The sequence below is a fragment of the Onychostruthus taczanowskii genome, unplaced genomic scaffold (genome assembly GCF_017590055.1).
Source record: "Onychostruthus taczanowskii isolate IOZ18803 unplaced genomic scaffold, ASM1759005v1 scaffold56, whole genome shotgun sequence".
Classification (NCBI taxonomy): domain Eukaryota; kingdom Metazoa; phylum Chordata; class Aves; order Passeriformes; family Passeridae; genus Onychostruthus; species Onychostruthus taczanowskii.
The window spans coordinates 1087633-1106943 of record NW_024503235.1 but is presented as its reverse complement, the minus strand read 5'-3'; the positions used below and the strand labels follow the sequence as shown (position 1 = coordinate 1106943).

At 63.9% G+C, this 19311-nt stretch overlaps 2 protein-coding genes across 4 annotated transcripts; one reads left to right on the top strand and one right to left on the bottom strand.

The window, feature by feature from the left end:
• Window positions 1–2611: 2611 nt before the first annotated feature.
• HPCAL4 (hippocalcin like 4) lies at window positions 2612–3524 on the bottom strand. 2 transcript variants are annotated; one of them, XM_041417471.1, is made up of 3 exons: window positions 3357–3524; window positions 3046–3261; window positions 2612–2809 (listed from the first exon to the last, which is right to left on the bottom strand). In XM_041417471.1, exons 1-3 carry the CDS (start codon window positions 3516–3518, stop codon window positions 2612–2614), a joined length of 576 nt encoding a protein of 191 aa, XP_041273405.1. In that variant the 5' UTR covers window positions 3519–3524. The 2 variants fall into 2 exon arrangements, with proteins under 2 accessions (XP_041273405.1, XP_041273404.1); XM_041417470.1 differs by lacking the exon at window positions 3046–3261 and having other exon boundaries at window positions 3357–3523.
• Window positions 3525–11018: 7494 nt separating this feature from the next.
• On the top strand, window positions 11019–14974 carry LOC121342779 (CYFIP-related Rac1 interactor A-like). 2 transcript variants are annotated; one of them, XM_041417440.1, is made up of 10 exons: window positions 11019–11088; window positions 12984–13105; window positions 13187–13292; window positions 13464–13600; window positions 13703–13780; window positions 13897–14013; window positions 14108–14187; window positions 14284–14410; window positions 14538–14608; window positions 14795–14974. In XM_041417440.1, exons 1-10 carry the CDS (start codon window positions 11019–11021, stop codon window positions 14856–14858), a joined length of 972 nt encoding a protein of 323 aa, XP_041273374.1. In that variant the 3' UTR covers window positions 14859–14974. The 2 variants fall into 2 exon arrangements, with proteins under 2 accessions (XP_041273374.1, XP_041273375.1); XM_041417441.1 differs by lacking the exon at window positions 11019–11088 and adding an exon at window positions 12386–12503.
• Window positions 14975–19311: the final 4337 nt, after the last annotated feature.

Below are 19311 nucleotides of genomic sequence, written 5' to 3'. Positions count from 1 at the left end.
CGGTTTGTCACTTGCTCCGTCCCCGGTTCTCGTCGCTCCTGCTCGTCCCCGGCCGCGGGTCCCGGGTTTGGCCATCCTTGGGAGCACAGGGAAAGGCACGAGGGTGGTCAGAGCTGGGAGCTGCAGGGGATGGAGCGGCCAGGGAGGACAGAGTGGTGCCGGGACCCTGCTCCGTGCCACGGTGACCTGAGCCATTCACTGGTTAATGGAATGAGTGCGGGTGTTAATTAAGGCTCTCCTCCCCCAGGAGTGCTGGTGGCAGCAGCCACAGAGCCGGACTTTCAGCTCAGGCTAAAAATTCCATCACGAGCAGCAGATGCCCCCCAGAAACCCTTGGGGAGCAGGGGGTGCATCCCAGAGACCAAAACCCAAGAGCCAGGAAAAGGGACAAGGCATGGAGGACCTCACCTGGAACAGGGCAGCTCCTGGGGGCAGGTCACAGAACAGGGTTTTACCCAAATCCCTGTGCTCCAGCTAAAGAAAAACCCTCCCTACAGACAACAGCCTCGGGGACCCTCGTGGTGTCTCTGTCCATGAGACCAATCCAACAGCGAGGTCCAAATGAGGAGAGCAGAGCCAGGGGAAGCTGTGTGAGCAGGGCTGGCACCAGGAATCCCAAACTCTTTGGGGATTCAGCATCATTTCAGCCTCACAGGTTTCCTGTCCCCCAGGGCTCCCTGCTGGCAAACACCTGAGCTTCCTTTGGGGGGGAAGGAGGATCTTGGAGGGATCACCAGGCTATTCTTGGAGTTCTCTCTTGAGCTTTTGAGTCGCTGCCCTTTCAGGCAGCAGCCCTGGCACGTCCCCAGCTCCCACAGGGTGGGAGAAGCTGCCCCGTTCCCTCTTCCCCTGCAAACTCACACGTGCTCCTGGAAAGCACAGCGGGGCCAAAGCCGAGGTGCAGAGCTCTCCCATCAGCAGCTCTCCTAAAAATACACTCCCTGCCGTGGTTCTGGCAGCCTCCCATCCCCGTGCTCCCGTGCTGGCTGCTGCAGGACACACCAAAGGCTGGGGAATTGCAGGATGCAGGTGGGACGGGCAGAGCTGGGAGCCAGCACTGCCAGATTGATTTCAGAGCAGGATTAAAATTTGGTGAGAGCTCCTTAGCAACAGTCACTGTCTGTGCAGACTGCTGAGGGAGAAGAAAGGCCAGAGGAAAATCTGTGCGGGGAAGATGGGGGTGGAGAAAAGAAGGACAAAGATGCACAGAGAGCAGGTCCCAGCTGCTGACAGATAGAGCCCAGGACAAAGCCACCAGCCCTGAGGGAAGGGCACAGCCAGGGGCCAGCTCCTGGTTGGCAAATGAAACCCATTTCCAGAGAGGTTTGGGGTCTGGGCCTCCCCACCCCAAAAGTGACATTCTCTTCCCCACAGCTGCCTGCAGGAAGGGTTTCACTTCCACCCACCTTCAAGGCTCCCCAGCCTGAGCCCCACCGTGCTGTCCCCCAAGGGTTTCTCCACCCCTTGGGGTGTCCCAGGCTCAGGTGAGACCCCTAAAATATTCTCAGAAGTACAGTGTTGTCACCTCACTGTCCCCAGCCAACTACCCCCCCCCCCCCAATAAACCATCCAGAGGGGACACCACACACAGGGAACAGTTTATTTTTCCATTAAAAAAATAAGTAACGACTTCACCATCTCCTAACAGACACCACAGCCACCAACACCACAATGTGCAGACTAAACACCAGCCTGGTGCAGACTAAACACCAACCTGGGACAGGAGGGGTGGATGCTGCAGGCTGGGAGGGGGGAGGAAGGAGACAGATTTGTTTCTGGTGGCCTCAGAGCTTTTCCAGAGGCTCAGCAGGGACAGGACCCATCCACACCTCCCCACAGACCCCATCCAGCTGTCCCCACAGCAGTGCCACACAGCCAGGAGCAGCACCAGGACCTGCCTTCCACACCCACACTCCTGACCCTGCCTCCAGTTTGGGACAGCAGGCATCACCTCCATTTCCAGGAGGGTCAGAAAGCACCCAGGGCACCTGATGGGGTGGAAGGTGGCCGCTGGGATGGGACACTGGCCACATCCAGGACTGGCTTTGGACACTTCTGTTCTCTGCTGAAGTGTCCTGACCAAGCCTGGCTGTTCCCAGCAGGGAAAACAGAGGTGGAAGAGCTAAAGCTGGTGCAAGACCCTGCCCTGGCCTCTCCAGGCAGCCTTCCAGGGAATTGCCATGAAGGAAGGAGCAGGACTTGGGACTTTTCAGCCTCCCTGGAGACATCACAAGCCAAAAAGTGGGAGGAAAGCAGCAGGAAGGGGACAGAGCTGGTCTCAGTTAGGATCAGGGAATGGAGCAGGTGGAGCAGTGGGGGAAAGCAGGGAGAAAGCAGCAGGGATGTGGGAACAGCCGGTCCTGGTCAGCCAGGACACACCAGTGGCTGCAGGGCATCCATCTCCAGGGTGGGAGAGGGCTGACAACGCTCAGAGCAAGCTCTGACCTCGAGGGTGTGGAACCTGGGCTGCCCAGGATGCACCCGAGCAGGGACAGCAGGAGGGATGGAATGTGGCACATGCCTGGGGCCAAATGGGGGGAAAAACAGGGATTAAAACCATCACAGGGGGCAGAGTTTGGCTGCAGCCAGTCCAGCCCTGAGTGCCAGGGCTCTATTTTTGCATGTCACACTGCAGGAGCAGGACGATGGAGGGGTCGCTCTTGGCGGCCTCCTTGAACTCCTCCAGGGAGATCTGGTCATCCTTGTCCTTGTCCATCTTTGTGAAGATCTTGTCCACTCGCTGCTGGGGTGTCAGCCCGTCTTGGTTCATCCTCATCATGATCACAGTCCCCACCATCTTGTAAATGGCCTGGAGGAGGATGAGAGTGGGAATGAGAGGGAATGTTGGAAGGACACAAGATCCCAGGACAAGGCAGGGGACAGGGACAGGATTGCTGCTCTGTTGGGACCCTGCTCTACCAGATCCACATCAAGCACCCTTCAGACAAGGCTATGGGTAGGAAAACTCATTCTTTGGTGCTAAAAGGGACCCATTATCTGTGAAAACCCTGGGAAAAGCAAACAATCCCTGCTGGTTTGAAGTACCTCAATGATCTCCAGCATCTCCAGGCGCGTGATCTTCCCGTCCCCGTCCAGGTCGTACATCTCGAAGGCCCAGTTGAGTTTCTGCTCAAAGGTGCCCCTGGAGGTGACAGACAGGGCACAGATGAACTCCCTGAAGTCGATGGTGCCGTCCCCGTTCTTGTCAAAGGTGCGGAACGCGTGCTGGGCAAACTTGGAGGCATCGCCGTAGGGGAAAAACTGCGGGAAGGAGAGAAGAGGAATTGAAGTGAGGACGGGGGAACTCGGCAGGGAGGCTGCACCTGAGGTGCTCCAGACCCCCAGGTGGAGCCCACCTTGATGTAGAGCTGCTGGAACTCCTCCAGGTTGAGGATGCCGGTGGGGCAGTCCTTGAGGAAGCCCTTGTACCACTGCTTCAGCTCCTGCTCGCTGAACTCCGTGCTCCTCACCAGGTCATCCAGCATCTCCGGGGCCAGCTTGCTGCTGTGCTTGCCCATGGCTGCCCCTGGAAAGGAAAACCCACACCAGGCTGGAGAGGGATGGTCCTCCCAGGCCCTCATCCACCCTTGTTGATCCTGCATCTCTCTTCTCCTTGCTGGGGCTGATCCCCCTGGCTGATGGGTGTCCATGAAGGACAGCAGCTGTGGCACTGGAAATGTGGCTGTGGCTTTGCTGCTGGAGGTGTCCAGGAGCTGGCCCTGGGATAGCCCACCAGGGCAGCCATCAGCATCACCCCATCCCCTGGGTTCATTTTGGGCTGCAGGAAAACACTCAAAAAGCAACTGAAAATTCAGAACTCTTCCCATGGCCTTTGCCACAGCATGATCATAGAATCCTAGAATGGGTTGGGTTGGAAAGGACCTCATTTAGTTCCAGCCACACTGCCATGGGCAGGAACACCGTTCACCAGCACTCCTCCAAGGATGGGACAAGGAAGGACCTCATTTAGTTCCAGCCACACTGCCATGGGCAGGAACACCTTTCACCAGCCCTTCTCCAAGGATGGGACAAGGAGGAATCTGCCATTAGGGCACATAAAAACCTCCCTGGCACTGCTGCCCTCACAGCATCCAGCCGGCCACAGGGATGTCCATCCTGCAACTTGGTGGGAACTGTGTAAGGCTGCTTTTACTGCCTAGGGTTAGGGTTCTGAAAACCACAAAGCCCAGGGCGCTCCAGGCGCACTGCAGCTGCAAAAGCAGTTCCAAGGAGAACACAAAACTGCCAAAACATGGCTTCTTCCATGGATTTTTCCTTGGAACCACTCAGCCAGGGGGGGTAGAGCAGCAGGCAGCCCTGGCAGGGCCCTGGCTGTGTGGGCAGGGAGCGGAGCCGCTCCGAGACGTGCCGTGCCCGCTCCCACGCAGCCTGGGCTGCCAGCGCCGCTCAGCCGGAGCAGCAGATGGTTCTCCGGGAGCTCCTGGATCTTCTCTCTCCACGAAGTTGAGGAGAAGTTCGCCTGGAGCCCAACCGAGCACCGTGTCCTCTCAGGGATGTGATGCGCTGCTGGCCGTGTGGGCTTGGGGCGCACGGGGGGGACCCCGGGATGGGTGATGGGGGGGTTCCTCGTGCTCCCAGCAAATCCCACAGGCAGCAGCTCCTTCCTGCCCCATCATCCCACCAGCATCTGCCACCGTCTGCCGTGGCAGCCCGGGGAGTGTCCGGACACCCACAGAGCACAAGGCTTCCCCAGCCACCCCAGCTCGGCTCCACAAACCCCCCCCCGGCACTGTGGCCTGGCTCTAAATTGCTGGCATTGCTCATAAACCATGCCAGGCACTCCACATGATCCAGGTCCTCCCACGGCGGGAGGATGCAGCCCCTCAGCGGCCAGGACTCCAGAGCAGCATCCTGAGCTCCACAACCCCCAAATCCCTTTTCCAAGCAGCACCCAGCCACGCCAGGCCAGGGACCAGCCAGGAGGGAGCCACACGCTCACCCCCAAAGCACCAACTGATCAGCAGCTGCCGGTCCCAAAACCAGAGGGGTGGCACCACGGGTGTCCCCCCCAGGGCAGCACAGAGCCCCCCACCCTGCAGCAGCACCCCAGGATGGCAGCCAGCGGGGCAGGGACGGGGCTGGGTGCTGGCTGGGGGCTCGGGGATGCTCTGCCCACCCGCACTACGGGATCGCTCCGGGCCACCGGCCCCGACCCCCGCTGGAAGCGGCTCCGGGAGCGGCTCCTGCCCCGACGGCGGCTCCGCACCGGGGGGGAGCCGGTTCCCGGCCCCGCGGGTGCGGCTCCAGCCCCGACGGCCCTTACCTGTGCTGCGGCTCGGGCAGGTGGCGGCTCGGCGGGGCCGGGCGGGGCGCGGAGCCGCTGCCGGTACCGGAGGGGCCGCGGTCCAGCCGCCGGCTCAGCCCCCGCCGCTCCCGCCCCTCTTGTAGCCGCGGGCCCCCCGCCCCCCCCGGCGGCGACGCTCGTCCATTGGCTGGGAGAGCTGTCAGTCAATCGGGGTGGGGGTCGAGGTGGGATACTGGGGGGTACTGGGATGCTGGGAGGGGAAATGGGGCCGGGATGCTGGGACGGGGGTGCGGCGGGGGTGTCGGCGGTGGGATGCCGGGGATGCTGGTCCCTCACCCCGGAACTGGGGACACTGGGACACGCCAGTCCCATCGCTTGGCACAGGCACGGCTGAAGCACACAGGAGAGAGGGACAAGAAAACCACTTTGATCTCCAGAACCAAACGTGGAGTGTTTCCATGGAGATCGCCGAGCGCTTTTCGCGGTGACCTTGGCATCCTGCTGTGATCCCAGCGCCACGGGGCCCGTCCGAAGCTGCCCCTCTGCATGTGGTGGTCTCTGGGCCTGGATGAAGTCTTTGGCCAGCCAGAGCTGCTCCCCATCCCACCCCACCCCATCCCATCCCCTCCCATCTCCTCCCCAGTGAGGCTGTGGGGTGCCATGTACCCCATCCCACCCCATCCCATCCCATCCCATCCCATCCCCAGTGGGGCTGTGGGGTGCCATGGGGTGCTCAGCCCTCCTCCAAGGCACCTGCCCTCAGGTGCACCCACCTTTTCTCTGCAGGGAAGCAGCAGAAACTGCCCCAGCTGGGGGTGAGACAGAGCTGGGTTACAAAAACCACAAATATTTGCAGCAGTGGAGCTGGGGGCAGGAGGGCTGGGACCCCCCCAGGGCTGGACGTGGCATCCTCGTGCCGTGTCCCTGACCAGGGCTGGACCCCACCTGGAGTGAGGTGATTCTGCCCCACGGATTTTGGGTCACCTCCACAGCCTGTGCTGGGCACGGGACGTGGCTCGGTGTGGCCCCAAAGCCTCTCTGTGAGCGTCCCCGAGAGCCTGGGGGGGGGATGAGCCCCCCCGGCCCCGCTGGCTGTTCTGGGATGTGGAGTAGAGAAGACACCAATTAGCAGCTCTGCAAACCGCCCGTGCCCGGGGTGCTCCGGGGGACTGAAAAATTAATGAGGGCTTAATTGAAGCAGCGCAGGCTGCCGGGGATGAGAGCAGCCCGGCTCAGCTCACGGGAAGGGGGAGCCGAAGGGGCTGGAAGAGGCAGGGGAGCCCCAGGTGACAGGGATGCCCTTGGGATGAGGATCAGGGTGACTGTGTGGTCCTGAGATGTCCTTTTCTGGGCCCTGACACCCCAAGTCGTGGTGCTGGGATGATGCCTGGGGGTCGTGGAGGGCTGACCACACCGGCACAGCACCCACTGGAGCACCCAGCTGAGCCCAGCACCCAAACTGGGACATCCCAAAACCTGCATGAGCCCAGGTATGAATGGGATATTGACCCTGAGTTTGCAGAGGGGACAACCGGGTGTCTGCGGGGGGACAGCGCTGTGCAGGCAGCGCTGGCTCCGCGACACCTTTTCCCTCTCCACTCCTGCAGCAGCATCCCCCAACACCCACCCCCGGGGGCAGAGCTGCCAGGGCGCAGCCGAGTGCTGAAAAACCTCCCTATGCAAGGAATGCGAAGGGCTGCAGCTTCCCCCAGCGGCTACGGGCTGCAGCAGCACGGCCCGGGGGGCTGCGCCCGATGGGGGACACCCCGCAGCCCCCTCTGCCTCCGGCTGCTGCAGCCGGCTCAGCCCCCCACAAACCGCGGGGGGCTTGGGGAGCAGGAGTCGCCGGTGCTTGTCGCAGAACCCCGACAGTTCCTGTCCCTCTGCGCTGCCAGGTCACCCGGCGGTGACGCTGGAACTGCTCGGGGCTCTGGTGGCTCAGCCAGCCCCTCTGAGATCCCCCCAGCACAAAAGCCCCTGTGAAGGAGCGGGGAGCTGCTGTCACCCACCCCGTGTCCCTGAGGGACAGCTCTGGGTGCCACTGGGCAAGCTGGACCTGGGGTGACCCTAGCACTGGGGGTGCCTCTTGATGTCCCCACTGTCATTCCCCGGCCCGAAAAGGGGGGAGTCGGGGTAGAAAAGCAGAAATAGCCCCACTTTTGGGGTTCCTTTCCTCCTACCTCACCCCGGCGGGAACAGCTCTGAGCTGGTTCCTGCCACCCACACCCTTTCTGCCCCGTCCTGGGGGAGCTGATGAGGCACAGAGGGTGCTGCCTGCCCCAAACAGGGGTCCCGGCACGGGGGTCTGGTTTGTCCTCGCTGCGGTGGCACCAGGTGGGGTCCGTGCTTGTCCCCCTCCCCGGAGAAGGCACCGAGGGAAACGGTGCCACCCATCGGCTGGGGCAGCAGCAAAGGAATATCTGGATTTTCCCTCCCCGTGCTAGGAACTGAGGCTGCCTCCGATGAGGGGCGACCCTCTCCATGTCCCCTTGTCCCCCAAACCCCGGGCAGCGGCAACCCGACCCTTCTCCCCGCCAGGCCGCAGAGCTTTTCCGGCCGGCACGCAGGGGGTTAAAGCATCCCCGTCTCCCTCACACTTGAGACGTCACCGTCACCGGTGGCGTGGGGGGGCCGGGGGGCTATGGTGGTCTTTGTGGTGCATTCGGCAGCTGGCGCAGGGCGGCTCACGCACACGGCGGGCGGCTCGTCCCCGCAGCCCCGGCGGCTCCCTCACCCTCCCGGCCGCCACCGCCTGCCCACGCCGCGGGCTCCCAGCGCCACGGTGAGCGCCGGCCGCCACGGCCACGGGGACGGGGCTGCCACCAGGCCTGAGGGCAGGGCGAGGGGTGCCTCCCGGGGCTGGCACCCCCGCTCGGCACCCCCGGCCCGGCGCTGGGCAGGAGCGGGGGTGCTGGGGTGGGCCCCCCCCCCCGGCCACACTCGAGGGGGGTTCAGCCCCGTGGGGGGCTCACAGATCCCTCCGGTCAGGGAGATCCCCGAAGAGCGGGGGGTCACGGCGCCGAGGAGCCCCAACTCCACCCTGCTCAGGGCTGGGGGTGCCGCGGCTGATCCCGGGGTGGGATCTGGCCCCGGCAGCCCAATTCCCGGGATAAGCTGTGCCCCCCATGGAAAATCCTTCAGGCACCACTCGCCCGACCCTGCGGCGGCTGCGGCGGTGCCATGGGCGGGGGGCAGCGGCCGGGGGGGCTCGGCGGCGGCGGGGGGCACCCAGCGGGCACCCGGCGGGCGGGGGGCTGCGGGGAGCGGGACCAGGTCAAGGGGAAGGGGCAGGCAGCCCCCGGCCGGGGCTGCGGCGCTGCACCAGGCTGCGGTGCCCAGGGCGATGCTGCGCCGGCAGCAGAGGGACACAGCCCCAAAACGGTGACACGGGGTGGCCTGAGCCCGGGGACATCGCTGCCGGCTCCGGGGAGGGATGCTCCTGGATGCAGGATTTGGTCCCGCCTGGAGCAGGAGAGGGGGTTCACCCCCATCGGCTGGGTTGTCCCCATGGAGGTGACACCAGCCGTGGGTCCCCGTGGGGCAGGATGCCCGTGGGGAGCAGGGAGAGGCGGCGCTGCGGGAAGAGGGGCAGGTTCTGGAGCAGGGCTGGGGTGCAACGAGGCCACCGCAGGGAGGGACAGAAGCCGGGGCCACCTCGGGTGTGGCTGGGAACAGGGAGCCGGCTGTTCCCAGCCCTCGTGTGGCAGCACGTTCCTCTGTGAGCGCTGCCGGTTTGGGGGTGACTCCCCCAGCGGATTTGGGGCTCAGTTCAGCAGTGGGCAGCCTGCACTGGGGGGAGCCCCTCGCCCTCCCCCACAGCCCCCCTGAGAGGGATGTGCCATGTTCCCCCAAGCCAAGTGCCACCGGGGGGTTTAAGCTCCTGAGACTAAGGAAAAGGTGTAAAACAGGGGCTGAACCCCAAACAGAGCCCCTCTTACCCCAGCCCAAGGGGCTGCAGCAACCCCCAAACCAGCCCCTGGCACCAAACCCCTGCACCACGGCTCTGGAGTCACCCCGGGGTATCTTCACACTGGGGACCCATCCGTGCCCCTTCCCTGGGCACCGGCAGAGTTCAGCAGTGACAAATCCCAGCTCCAAGCTGCCCGTCAAGGACAACGGTGGCACGGGCACGAGGACGCCCGCACGCCGGTCACAGCCTGTGTGCCAGAACCAGAGCAGGGCAGGGGCCAATCTCCCACCCCACCGGCTGCCCTGGCACCCAGGGACACCCCCTGGCACCTCAGAGACCCCCCCAGCACCCCAGGGACACTCCAGCACCCTTTCAAAACACCCCTGTGCTCAGCAGGATGAACCTCGGGGTCACTGCACCAGAGCAGCTCTGGGTGTGTTTGGTGTACCCCAGTTACCCCAAAAACCAGCTGCATTTCAGGCTTGTGCAGCCCCAGTGCAAAGCCACCACTCAGTGGGCCTGGGAGGAGGAGGAGGATGAGGATGAGGAAGGCAGAGCCATCGCTGTTGATGCCAAGGGTTTGTGCTGGGGCTGAGTGGGGAGCACTGGGCTGGGGGGAGCACAGCCCCATTGCAAGCAAGAGGCCACCCCATCCCTCCCCTGCTGCTCCAGCTCTCCCTCTCCCCTTCCCCAGCCTCATTAATTAAACCCAAGCGCTTAATTACAACCTGCTGAGCCCCGTGGCTGCTTCCCGGTGCCTGCTGACACCGTGGGGCCAATCCCGACCCCCCCACATCCCTGTAGGAAGGGTGGGATGCAGGGAACTGGGGGAGCACCCGGTTGCCTGCAGGATTTGGGTTGTGGCTGGTCGGCGGCACGAAGGGATCTTCACAGAGTGCTCAGGAAAGAGCAAACCCAACCACTGGAGCTGGCAAAGCCATCCCTGGGGATCTTGGCCTCTCCGAGGAGGGATGGGGACAGATGGCTCCACTCTGGGGTTATCCCCGAGCTGCTGGCAGGTGCCACAAGGGGTGAGGAGGGACGGGGATGCTCAGCCCGATGCACACTGAGCTCCCGGTGGCAGTAAAAAGTAAACAAGGTAAATGAGGTGAAGGCTGGTGGCAGCATGAGATGGAGGGGAGAAGCAGTGTCCCACCGTGCTTCCCCTCCTGGTCACCCACCCACAGAGTCCCCAGTGGGGTGCCCTGACCCTCCTGCCCTCCTGCCCACAGCTCCCTGCCGGCCCATGAAGTGACGCAGGCGGGTGGCACAGCCCCTGCTCCTGCCATAGCCACTGCTGCCACACCAGGCACTGAGGTAAGGACCAAGGGCACGGCTGTGGGGTGGGTGGGATGCTCTGGCACAGGCACCAGACCCCCAAATTGCATCTGTGGGGTGTAATTCCCACTGGGGTCTTCCCCTGTCCATGGGGAATGCCCAGCCCCATAACCCAGGGGAATGCATGACACCATGGGGGTCACCTGGGGCTGCCCCCCATCCCTTGGGGATGCCAGGGCTGGGGAACTGGGAGGTCTCAGGGGTGGCAGCATGGCCAGGGGTGCCCCAGGAGCACAAGGCTCCCAAACCCTCACCCCTCTTCCCTTCCCTCTGGAGCTGTCAGAAGTGCAGGGAGAGCTGTTACATTCCCAGGGAATGCTCACAGCGGCGTGCCCAGCCAGGAGGGATTGGGGTGGGCACAGGAAGGTGACGTGGTGGTGGCCCTTGGGGGCTCGGGGGTGCCAGGGTGGTGGCCCCTGGGGGTTCAGGGGTGCCAGGGTGTCCAGCTGGTGGCACCGATGCTGTTCCACTCTGCTCTGTTTCTCTCACTCAGGTCTGCTGGCCATGGGCAACCTGATAAAGGTATTGGGCAAAGATTTAGAAAACTGTCCTCATTTTTTCCTGGATTTTGAAAGTAAGTCCCATGAGCAGGGTGGGCATGGGGAGGGCACCAGGGCTGCCACCGCAGCTGCTGTCCAGAGGATGGGGACAGGCACAGTGTCCCCGAGCAGCCCCGTGTCCCCAGGTGCTTTGGGGCCCTGAAAAAGTCTCCAAAATGGGGCAAAGGAACAGGATCCCAGGAGAAGCCCCATCCCTCAGAGTGGGGCAGATGTCCTGGCAGAGTGGTGGGATGCAGGATGCAGGACCTGGCCCGGGACCACCTCAGGCACACACCCGCTGCTGTTAGCTGCTGGCACTGGTGGCCGTGTGGCATGTCCCGTGACGCCGCCAGGACAGGGACAGCCTGCAGGCCGGGAAAGGAGGAGGGAGTGATCCGTGCCACCTGCACTGCTGGGAAGGTCAGTGCGGTGGCTGCAGCCTGCGCCGAGGGATGGGGAGCAGGGACCTGCCTCAGCTTCCCCTGGGTCTGGGCTGAGGGCCAGGAAAGGACAGCTCTCGGCCCCCCAGGCTGGACACGGGGGGACACAGGACACGGTGGCCGCTGTGGCAGGATGCCAGGCCGGGCACAGCCCCAGGGCTCCCCTGGCTCCCCCTCCTGCCGTTCCTCCCAGGGCACAGCTCAGAGCAGGAGTGGGGAGGGTGAAAAGAGTGCAGTGGCCTCTGCTTGCCCCAGCCCCGGCCCCAGCTCCATCCCCAGCGGGCACAAGCCGTGCAACGGGGGGACACAGGACACGGTGGCCGCTGTGGCAGGATGCCAGGCCGGGCACAGCCCCAGGGCTCCCCTGGCTCCCCCTCCTGCCGTTCCTCCCAGGGCACAGCTCAGAGCAGGAGTGGGGAGGGTGAAAAGAGTGCAGCGGCCTCTGCTCGCCCCAGCCCCAGCCCCCCACACCACCTCTGACTCTGGCACCCCCCAAAATACCCAGGGCTGGGGTCACACAGCCCCCCACTCACACAGCGAGGAACCTTCCTGCTCCTCCTGGCTCCTTTGAGGCAGCACAAATTCTCCTGCCTCCAGCCCCCTCCACAGCTCTGGGGGCTCCCCAGGACCCCCCATTTCGGGGCTGGCTCTAGAGTAGGGGTTTGGCTGTAGCCAGCACTCCGGAGACTTCAGGGATTTCCCGGCAGCTTCTCCTCCCTTCACTCCTCCCTCTCCATCACCCCATCGCCAGCGCTCATCACCATCGGGGGGGAAGAGGCTGCACCCGGGGCCGGGAGCAGCCGCGGGGTCACCCCCGGAGCCCCCCGAGCCCCCGGGGAGCAGCGGGAGGAGGACCCCCGCAGCCCAGCACCTCTTCCCCGGGCTCCACCTCACCATCATGCTTTTTTCCTCTTGTTTCTTCTCTTGCAGGTTTCACATGGGGAACCTTCTAAAAGTGTTGACTTATAACGAACTTGACCAAGGCCCTAATTTTTTCCTTGACTTTGAAAGTGAGATGGGATTTTTATTTTCCGTTTTCGTTTCGTACTTATCCTGAGTTCCACATCAACACCATTTTGAGTTCTTTGTCCCCCTCGCCCATCGCATCGCGCCCATCCCAGACGTCCTCCCCCAACCTGTGCCATCCGGGGGTGTCCCCGGGGAGGGGGGCCAGACCCGTGGCCGGGGGCTGTCGCTCCGCACCTCTCCCCCCCGGGGCACTTCGCAGCCTCTTGGGGCCGGGGGCTGCTCGGGGACCCCTCGCGGTGAGCAGGACCGCGGGCACAGGGCAGCCAGGACTCACCCCCACCCGCCCCCCGCTCCACGGCTTGACCTGAGCTCGGGCAAGGAGAACGGAGCTAGGGGCACAGTCCGGCCAGGAAGGGCTGCGGAGCCGTGCCTTGGGGTGCTGGCACCCCGCTCTGGCTCCGGCCGGCCCGGGCCCCGCTCAGAGCCCTCCGGGTTTCTCTCCCCGGGGCGCTGCCCTGCAGATGCGCAGCCCACGGAGGCCGAGACGGCGGTGTGGAACCAGGTGAACGCCGTGCTGGAGGAGGCGCAGAGCGTCCTGGCCGAGCTGCAGTCCTACACGGGAGCCGGGCAGGAGATCCGAGAGGTGGGTGCAGCCCCGGAGCCCCCTGCCCGCACACCCTCCGTGGCTTGGGGCAAGCGCTGGAGATCTCCCCCCCGCCCCCAGGCCATCCAAAACCCCGGGGACCTGCGGCTGCAGGAGCGCGCCTGGAGCGCCGTGTGCCCCCTGGTCGCCAAGCTGAAACGCTTCTACGAGTTCTCCCTGCGGCTGGGTGAGTGTTTGAGCTGCCCTGTGTCCCCCTCTGTCCATCCCGCATCCCCCCCGGAGGCGGCGGGAGTCCTGTCCGTGGAGTTCGTGCTCAGCTGGGGATGCCGCGCCGTGCCTCAGTTTCCCCTCGGGGGTGTGGAGGTGCAGAGGGGGACCGGGAGTGCTCTGTCCCCAGAGAACGCCCTGCGGAGCCTGCTGGAGGCCCTCACCAGCCCCCCCTACGCCCCGACCCAGCACCTGGAGCGGGAGCAAGCCCTGGCCAAGCAGTTCGCCGAGATCCTGCACTTCACCCTCAGCTTCGACGAGCTCAAGGTGCCTCCCTGTGCGGGGTGACAGCGAGGGGGGTCCCCACACCGGCACCCTGAGAGCCGGCAGAGTCCCTGCGGACCCCTAACCCTGGTGTCCCCCCCTCAGATGACCAACCCTGCCATCCAGAACGACTTCAGCTACTACAGACGGACCATCAGCCGGAATCGCATCAACAACCTGCAGGTGGGAGGGCTCTGCTGTTCCCCCGGCCAGGGGGGGCTCCCCAGGGGTCCACAGGGCTGGGAATGGCTTGTGGGGGGGTCTCAGCCACCCCAGTGACCCCCATCTCACCCCCCCAGCTGGATGCAGAGAGCGAGGTGAACAACGAGATGGCCAACAGGATGTCCCTGTTCTACGCCGAGGCCACCCCCATGCTGAAAACCCTCAGCAATGCCACCACCAAGTTCGTGTCAGAGGTGAGGGGGGCTGGGGGCACCCTCAGGGTGGGCAGAAACCCCCTCCAGCCACCACACATGGGGGAAACAGCAGCTGGGACCTGTTGGCTTTCAGAACAAGACCCTCCCGATCGAGGACACCACCGACTGCCTGAGCACCATGGCCTGCGTGTGCAGGGTGATGCTGGAGACCCCGTGAGTGCCCCACTTTGGGGTCTGGGGGGACATCTCGGCCCTGGGGTCCCTCTGCCACCCCTTTCCCAGGCTCAGGCAGCCTCTCTCCTGGCTCAGGGAGTACCGGAGCCGCTTCACCAACACCGAGACCCTGCTCTTCTGCATGAGGGTGATGGTGGGCGTCATCATCCTCTACGACCACGTCCACCCCGTGGGGGCTTTCGCCAAGACCTCCAAGATCGACGTGAGTGGTCTTGGGGTGGCAGCCACGCCACAGCAGCTGTGATCCCTGGGGTCCCTCTGCCTGGCTTGAGGATGGGGAGGGAGGGGGATGCCAGGGGTATCACAGCCCCTCTCTGTGCCCCCATCAGATGAAAGGCTGCATTAAAGTGTTGAAAGACCAACCCTCCACCAGCACCGAGGGGCTCCTGAATGCTCTGAGGTGAGGTGGGGGCTTGGGGACACGGCTGTGGGGGTGACAGCAGGGGCTTGGGGACACGGCTGCGGGGGTGACAGCGGGGGCTTGGGGACACGGCTGCGGGGGTGACAGCGGGGGCTTGGGGACACGGCTGCGGGGGTGACAGCGGAGCGGCTGGCGGGCTGTGACCCGTGTCCCCTCCCCGCCCAGGTACACCACTCGGCACCTGAACGACGACACCACGTCCAAACAGATCCGGGCCCTGCTGCAGTGAGCGCGGGGCGGCCGCAGCCACCGTGTCACCATGACCATACAGCTCATCTTGTACAGAGGGAAAAGGGACGGCGAGGAATACGCAGAAATACTGAGAACAAATCGAAACGGGCCCGGGCTGCCCTCCCCCACCACGAGCTCCTGCCCCCCCCTCCTTTCCCACCCCCCAAATCAGCACCTGCTCCTGGACATGAGGGGTGGGTGGCACCGTGGGGACACCAGGGGTGTCTGGGGGGCCAGGGCCGGGCAGGAGAGACCCGGGCAAGGGAAGTGCTGGTGGGGCTGGCAGCACGGGGGCACCTTGAGGAGGGGGCAGGTGGTACCCCTGTCCCCATCCTGGTCCCCAAGCAGAGGATGAGGAGGAGGAGGAGGAGGAGGAAGAAGTCTCCCTGTGGATCTGCACTGACTCTGGAGGAAACGGCTCAGTCTCACCTGGTAGATTTTTAATATGAGCAATTAAATCCACACTCACCTCTTCTTTTCTACATTTTTTTTTTTTTTTGGGGTGTGAAATAAAATGACATTTAATCTGTTCGTGGCCGGAGCGGGGCCGTCTCTCTGTGTCCCATCCCACGCCACCCCACGGACCGTGTCCCCTCTCCGTGACACCCTGCGGGACAAATGCCACCTCCCACAGTGACCGGGAGGGACAACAGCCCAGGTGCCCCCCCGAGCCAGCCCAGCCCATCCTCCTCTTTCCCCAGTGCAGCTGCAGACTGGGAGGACTGGAGCTGCTGCTGGAGGCCGCTGCTGGCTGCCAGGGCCGGTGGCTTTGCCGGCAGATGGCCCTGTGACACCGCGACAGCGCAGCCACGCTGGCCCCACCCGTGCCAAGCCAGCCCCACCCGTGCCAAGCCAGCCCCTGGGGCACCCATTCTGCCTCGCACCCCCCGAGCTGGGCGAGACCCCCGCAGGGCAGGACCCCCTGCCAGCCCCTGGGCTGTGTCACTCCCCCCAGGGGACCCCCAGGGCTGTCCTCAGGGTGGCTCAGGGTCCCCTGGGTTTGGTGTCCTGCCAGCCCGCTCCTTCCCGCCGCCTTTCCCGCCGGGCACACGGCAGCTGCGGGCACCGTGACCCGCCCTGTGCCCTGCCCGTCCCGGGGGGTGACAATGGCCACCCCACGGGTGACACCATACACCCAGAGCCTCGTGCCAGGCGGTTCTGGCAGGTTGTGCCTCAGTTTCCCCGCTGCCCCCTGCGTGTGCTGGGGGCACATGGGCACTGTCCCCACGGCTCCCCGAGATGGGATTCCTCAGGGTGGCACCCATCCCACCCCCCTGCAGCATCCAAACCTCCATGGACCCCCTCCCCAGACCCAGGGCTGCCCAGAGGGGACAGAGAGGGGGGGACATTTCCTGGGCCCGGTGCCAGGACAGCCCCCAGCCCTTTGGATCCTGGCATTTCCTGGGTCCTGTGCCAGGACAGCCCCCAGCCCTTTGCATCCTGGCATTTCCTGGGTCCTGTGCCAGGTCCTGCCGTGCCCAGCCGGGTTTTTGCCGCCGAATGCGCCGAACTCCCGCGCGGGGCGGGACGGGGACACGCTCTTGCAAAACCCCGGCCAACAGCTCCTTTTATTTTTAGGCTCTTGCAACATTTGGCTTTGCCACAGCCAGCTGAAATGCTGCCAAGGCATCGGATGGGCCACAGGCTCCCCAGAGCCCTGCCCTGCTCCCGAGCGGCTCCACGCCCCAGCCGTGCCTCAGTTTCCCCGTGAGCTCCTTTGAGCCGCTGGCCCTGTGGTGGCAGCGGTGCCAGCCAGCCCTGCTGAGCCCAAAGGGACCCCGAGGGCCCCCTTGAATCCCCCCGGTGCTCCACAGCACGAGGATCCCACCCGGGAGCTGAGGACGGGGCCAGGACACGGCTCTGCGGTGGCCGCAGCTGCTGCGTGTCTGCAGGAGCTGATGTCCCCAAGTGACACCAGCCCCCAGACGGTCCCTGGCCCGTCCAAGGAGTGTCCCTGCAGTGTGGGAACTGGGTTGGGAAGAGGCAGGACAGCGTCACCAGCCGGGACTCTCCACCAGGAGTCAAGGGACAGGCGGATCCTTTAAAGCCACCAGTGAGCGCGGGCACAGACACCAGCTGGTCACCGGTGCTGGGAGAGGTGGCAGCTGTGTCCCGGTGTCCCAGTGCCTGTCAGGTCCTGGCACAGAGCCCATTACATCCCCCCTGTGGTGCCCCTCACTTGTCAGGGGAGGGATGAGGCCAAATTTGTGCCATATCCCAGCTCTGACTGTCCTCAGTGTGGCACTTCTCAGGGCAGAGCAGGTGGCACGTGCCACCCTGGCAAAGGGCAGCATTGCGCGGATGAGACCTTTCCTATCAGAGCTTTCAGACCCAAAACCGGGTGGGAAAAGGGAACCAAAAGGGATGTACAACTCTGATCATCAGACACATCCGAGCCCAGAGCTCTGGGGACAGTGCCACCCATGTGGGCAGCAGTCAGGGCTGGAGCCCTGGCAGGGGCAGCACACAGCAGATGCAGACCAGGAGGTGCTGCCCGTGCACCTCTCGCTGCTGGACACGAGGATTTGGGCTGCCACAGAGCCAGGGGGACACCTGGATGTGCCCCTTGTCCCCCTGGATGTGCCCCTGGTCCCCCTGGACGTGCCCCTGGTCCCCCTGGATGTGCCCCTGGTCCCCCTGGATGTGCCCCTGGTCCCCTGGACGTGCTCCTGGTCCCCCTGGATGTGCCCCTGGTCCCCCTGGATGTGCCCCTGGTCCCCCTGGATGTGCCTCTGGTCCCCCTGGCACCCAGCCCTGCCAGCAGCCTGGGGCAGCAGCACACCAGCACCGTGTCCTAATGCCAGTGTCCCAGCGAGGGGACTGCCTGGGGACAGGCAGTGCCACCAGGATGGTGTCCAGCCAGCAAGGACAAGCAGCTCCCCCAGCTCAGGCTCTCAGCTCCGTGCTCAGCCAGACCAGGGTGCCGAGGACTTTAATTGATGGCGAGCCAAGCCACGCCGGGCCTGTTTTCTAATCCCAGTGTAATTAATGACCTTATCTTTGGCCAAAGCCATTTAGATTAAGTGGCTGGTGTGATGGGCTCGGCGGCTCCGGCTGCACAGATGGAAGGGCCGCGTTTGTCTGGGGATTAGAGGAGGGCAGATGGAGTGAAGTGCCATTCCCCATCCCCAAACCTCCCGGCCCTGACAGCAGCCTGAAACCTGAGACCACAACAACTTTCTCAGAGAGCCCTGGCTGGGACTGGCGAACGATTCCTGCATTGTTTGTCCTTTCTGCAGGGCCCAGAGCAGCAGGAGCTGCTGCCAGCACCAGGAACTGGTGTGACCCTGCCAGGAGCTCGATGCCAGTCCCTGCCTGGAGACCTTCAAACAGCAGAGGAACACGCACCGAGATTGACCTCCCTTGGAGAGCAACCCCCGGCAGGAATGCTGCCCTGGCTCTGCCCAAATAAACTGTTATCAGTGGCAGCCCCCAGATCTCCAAGGAAGAAAACCCACCTGTATAGTGGTGCTGTGTTCTCCCTCCACTTCCCTCCACTGCATGGATAAGGAAGTGTGGCACACCCTGCTCACCTGGAACACCTGGGAACCAAGGGGGAAAAGGCCTGGGAGCTCCTGCCCCCCCTGCTCAGCACAGCCCATCCCAAAGAGGCTCCTGAAGAGAACAGGCTACTGTGGAAGAGGAATAACATGAATCCGTGGAGATAACAAAGTTCATATTAAACCGATTAAGGATATTTAATCCACCTCTAACAGTATGGACATCTGACTGCACTCAGGAGCAGATAATCCCAGCCCTCCTTCCCAGTGCTGCCCCAGTGATCCCAGCCTGGCCTGGGGAGATGACTCAACATCTCAGAGCTGTCTGTCACAAACCAGCTCAGCACACAGGGCTTCACTCCCAGCTCACACTTCAGGCTGGGAGAACACAATTCCATGCCACGACCTCGTGGCCATGTGTTCCAGCACTGGGCTGAGCCCACATCCATGGGTTGAGTCAGCATGGATGGCAAACAAGTCTGGGCTGGAGCAGAGGCTCAGCTGGCACTGCACAGACCCAGCAACACCGCAGTGCCCAGCATTCCAAAGCTGGTGCCCAGCTCTGCCCAGTGCCAAATTCCCAGCTCTTCCCCTTCCCACAGCCCGAGGCAGCTGCCCCACGGGGCACTACAGGAATAATTCCACGCTGAGGAACACAAACTGGAGGTTTAACCTAATCCCCACCAAAGCAGGAATCTCCAGAGCCCGCGCCGGCAAATCCACCCACGCAGCTCTTCCCTGGCAGGATGAGCCCTGGCTCTTGCCACATGGCACAGCACGAGGAAAAACCTTGTGCTCTACCAACCCTCAAACCCTCCTAGCTTTCAATCTGCCAGGAGAATCCCAAAGGCTGTCCTGGTTTCACCAGAGCGGCATTCCAGGCACAAATGGCACTCACATCCTCTAGGAACAATGGGACACCAACTGCCTGGCAGCCACAGCACCAGGAAT